This window comes from Sinocyclocheilus rhinocerous, unplaced genomic scaffold, assembly GCF_001515625.1.
Source record: "Sinocyclocheilus rhinocerous isolate Xijiao unplaced genomic scaffold, SAMN03320098_v1.1 scaffold478, whole genome shotgun sequence".
Lineage (NCBI taxonomy): Eukaryota > Metazoa > Chordata > Actinopteri > Cypriniformes > Cyprinidae > Sinocyclocheilus > Sinocyclocheilus rhinocerous.
The window spans coordinates 2,453,879-2,457,353 of NW_015651483.1; the positions used below are offsets into that span (position 1 = coordinate 2,453,879).

Below are 3,475 nucleotides of genomic sequence, written 5' to 3' on the forward strand. Positions count from 1 at the left end.
GTTTGGGATCATTTTATTTTAAATGCCATAATGTCAGTTGAAAACATTGCAATTGTGTTTTAAAATACAACAACGAGTGCCACGAAACCATTTAAAGAGGCGCGTTCAGCGGTCTCCGTGTCGGGATAGGAAACAGTCAACAAAGTAAAATGATCTCAAACGTACGGCGCGCTCTCTTCATTTTATGAAATGATCATAATCACATCTATTCATTTTACAATCCTGCTACTAGCATTTTATTCAGACTAAAACCCCTTTAATTCGGGTGAGAAAGCGGGGGTTTATTTTGAGTGGCTTTTGCACATCCTGTCATGCCGGTGACTGCGTGCTGCTGCAATAGACGCATTTTGCTGCATTAAAGTTAACGATTAATCGATTAATTGATCGTTAATTTAAATGACGATCGATCATGGAAATGATCGAAAATTGACATCCCTAGTTCATGCCATAGTTAATTTCTTCTTTACATTTCAAAGAAATGTTGAAACATTACCCATTTCCTCATTCATCCAATCCATAATGTCTGTCCAAATCGTTTTGATGGGCCTCAGGGAACCTAATTTGTCTTTTTGTAGACGTTAGGGACCTGTAGAACTCTACAGTTCCTTAAGTTCACATCCTGCTGTATTGTATCTGTAGTAAACGGCAAATGCAAGGGTGCAGTTCATCCTTTTTTTTTGGTCATTCACAGCAGTTCATAGAACTTTGATGTTAGGTGGGACTGAAAAGCTTTAGGGACATGCAGATTTTAGGACTATTTGTTATGCAGATTATGTCATTTGTGAAATGAGGTGTAAACGCAGCTCTAATTGCCTCTCAAAAGTGTTTGAGGTAGTTGGAGAATGTACCCTTGTTTTGCATGTGACCAAGGACTGATTAAAGACCCCGTGGTGCAGCTTTGCTTTGGTTGAGTTTGAAAGGATGGTTATTCCTCTGAACATATTCTGGTTGAAACCAAAACTGCTTTGCGGAATCTGCAAGGAAGTAAATGTGTGCTGTATCTCCTTATCGCCTTGTGACGTAGTCTGACAGTCTGTGCTATTAAAGGACTTTTTTTGTTGCCTATTGCTTTCAAGTGATTTCTGATGGTAAGGTTTATGTTTCTTCTTTTTATTTTCCTCTTTTCCTTGTTTTTTAAGAATGTTTTACAAAAGATGGCGTATTTGTAGTTTAGTTTGCTAAGTGTTGAGTGTTTGTGTTTTCAGTCTTCCCTACAATGAGTTTTTCGGTGGAGTCAGTGGACTTACTGTTGAACAATTCCTTAAGATCAATGGCTTTCCCAATGCATTCTGGGGCTGGGGCGGAGAGGACGATGACCTCTGGAACAGGTCAGTTGTGTTTAATTAGTAGTATAAGTCTTTTATAACTATCCAGTTACTTTTGTACAACAAGTAATTGTTGCTTCTCCATGATGTTGATGCATAATGCTGTTTAAAGTAATCATGTTATCATAAACAAATATGTATATGTAACACAAATATGTGTGTGGGTGGGTTTCTTGTTCTCAGGGTACATTACGCAGGTTTCAATGTGACCAGGCCAGAAGGTGATATTGGGAAATACAAATCTATCCCCCATCACCACAGAGGAGAGGTGCAGTTTCTGGGGAGGTCAGTGCACGCACACATACGTAAACACTGGGGGTAGGTTGTACGTGCAGAAATTTGTACTAATATATGAACTAAAATAAACTACCATTCAAAAGTTTAAGATAAAGGTTTTTTTTTTTAGTCAGCAACGATGCATTAAATTGACAAAAAGTGACGGTAAAAACTTTTACGTTACAAAAAACTGTATTTCAAATAAATGCTGTCCCTTTGAACTTTGTTCGTCAAAGAATACTAAAAAGTATATCATGATTTAAACAAAATAGTAAGCTTTTAATTAACTGTTTATTGCTTGCAACATTGATAATAATAAGAAAATCAGCATATTAGAATGATTTCTGAAGGATTCCCAAGGAAACGTTGTTTATATTTTAATATTTTCAAAGTATTACTTTTTTAATCAAATAAATGCTAAAGAGATCTTTTTCAAAAACGTTTTAAATCTTACCATAACATTTATAATAAATGTTTGTAAAATGGCACACTTTTTTAAATATCTGAAAGTACACTCTTAACATCAGTCAGTTAAACATTATAATATGATGATCAAGTATTATTTAATGATAGAACTTTAGTAATTAGAATTAAAACTTGATAACCATGTTTGAATGCATATTAGTCATTTTATCTGAACATTTTAACTGGACTGGTGATGGTGCTTTTTTGGTCATTCAGTGTTTCTGGAAAAAAAAAATTGGGAAAAAACTAACAAAAATAATGATACGAATTCTACTAATAAGAACAATAGAAAACGCACTAAGGATTAATGAGCTGCTGGATTCATGAATATTAATTAGGTTGCGTGCGTTCGCTCGAACTGATTTGCTGAAATCAAATGAGGGATGATAATAGGTGAGCACCAGCCAATGAGATTGCCGTTTGCGCATTAGTTCCGCCCACTACCGGAGAAAGCGGTAGTTCTTAAAAGCTGAAGACCCACTACCAGAGAACGCGGCAGTTCTTAAAAGCTAAAGAATTCCAAAGGAACGCTGTTATTTTGACAGGAAAATACAACAAAGAATATCGTTTACATGTAGCGCGTCAATTCTCTCTCTGCGTGTGTGTGAGATAAAGCAACGGCGAGTCGTGCGCTTCACACTAGAGTTTACGGTACGTCAAATACAGGTGCGTTGCACATCCATTCAGATGAACTGAAAAATAGCACAGATCGCTTGATGTAGAGAGAAACTCTGGAGTGCTCAGTCAGAGTGTTCGGCGAGTGAAAATATATCTGTGCTTAAACTTATACTTGGCCTCCTACTCACACACAGGCGAGTAAAATCTGAGAATTTATTAGCCATTGGCTAATATTTGACATCATTTAGTGATTTACTCGCAATGTAGAGGGTTGTGGCATAACAATATAATCGATAAATCTTCATTTGAAGTGACAAATTACTTTCAAAAGGTGATTTACTCTATTTGAATCGCTACCGTACACATCAGAGTTTATATCTGAACTATAAACTTTTATCCCAGTACTTCTGTGATTTGAATATTTATAACAGAAATAATGATACTGTGTGGCTGAAAAGACTGTGAAGCTGGTTTCATTCATGACAGATGACAGCTGCTCTCTTTAGGACAATGGCAGCGCGAACGCACATTTAAATGTTCAAATCACACTGGTGTGATCGTACGCTGCACGGACGAACCAAGTGATCACAACATTGATCTCGCACGTCAAAGTTTGAGGAATGAAACAGACGAATCCTAATTTAGGAACAGAATCATGTTGGTGTTTGAGTAGTGTTCGCGATCTTTAACGATCTATTAAATTAAAGTGCTTTGTCATGTTGGTGGTGACACCTCTCTTGCAACATGTTTAGCTATCACAGATATTATACTTAGCTTTTTTGGCTTCTGAT

At 36.5% G+C, this 3,475-nt stretch overlaps 1 protein-coding gene across 1 annotated transcript in view; it reads left to right on the forward strand.

Annotated features, from left to right (window-relative positions):
• LOC107712895 (beta-1,4-galactosyltransferase 6-like) overlaps positions 1-3,475 on the forward strand; it is a 17,285-nt gene that overhangs the window by 8,941 nt on the left and 4,869 nt on the right. The window contains exons 7-8 of the mRNA XM_016518289.1: positions 1,206-1,328; positions 1,509-1,610. Coding sequence (XP_016373775.1) covers positions 1,206-1,328; positions 1,509-1,610 — 225 coding nt within the window. The remainder of the gene's footprint in view (positions 1-1,205; positions 1,329-1,508; positions 1,611-3,475) is intronic.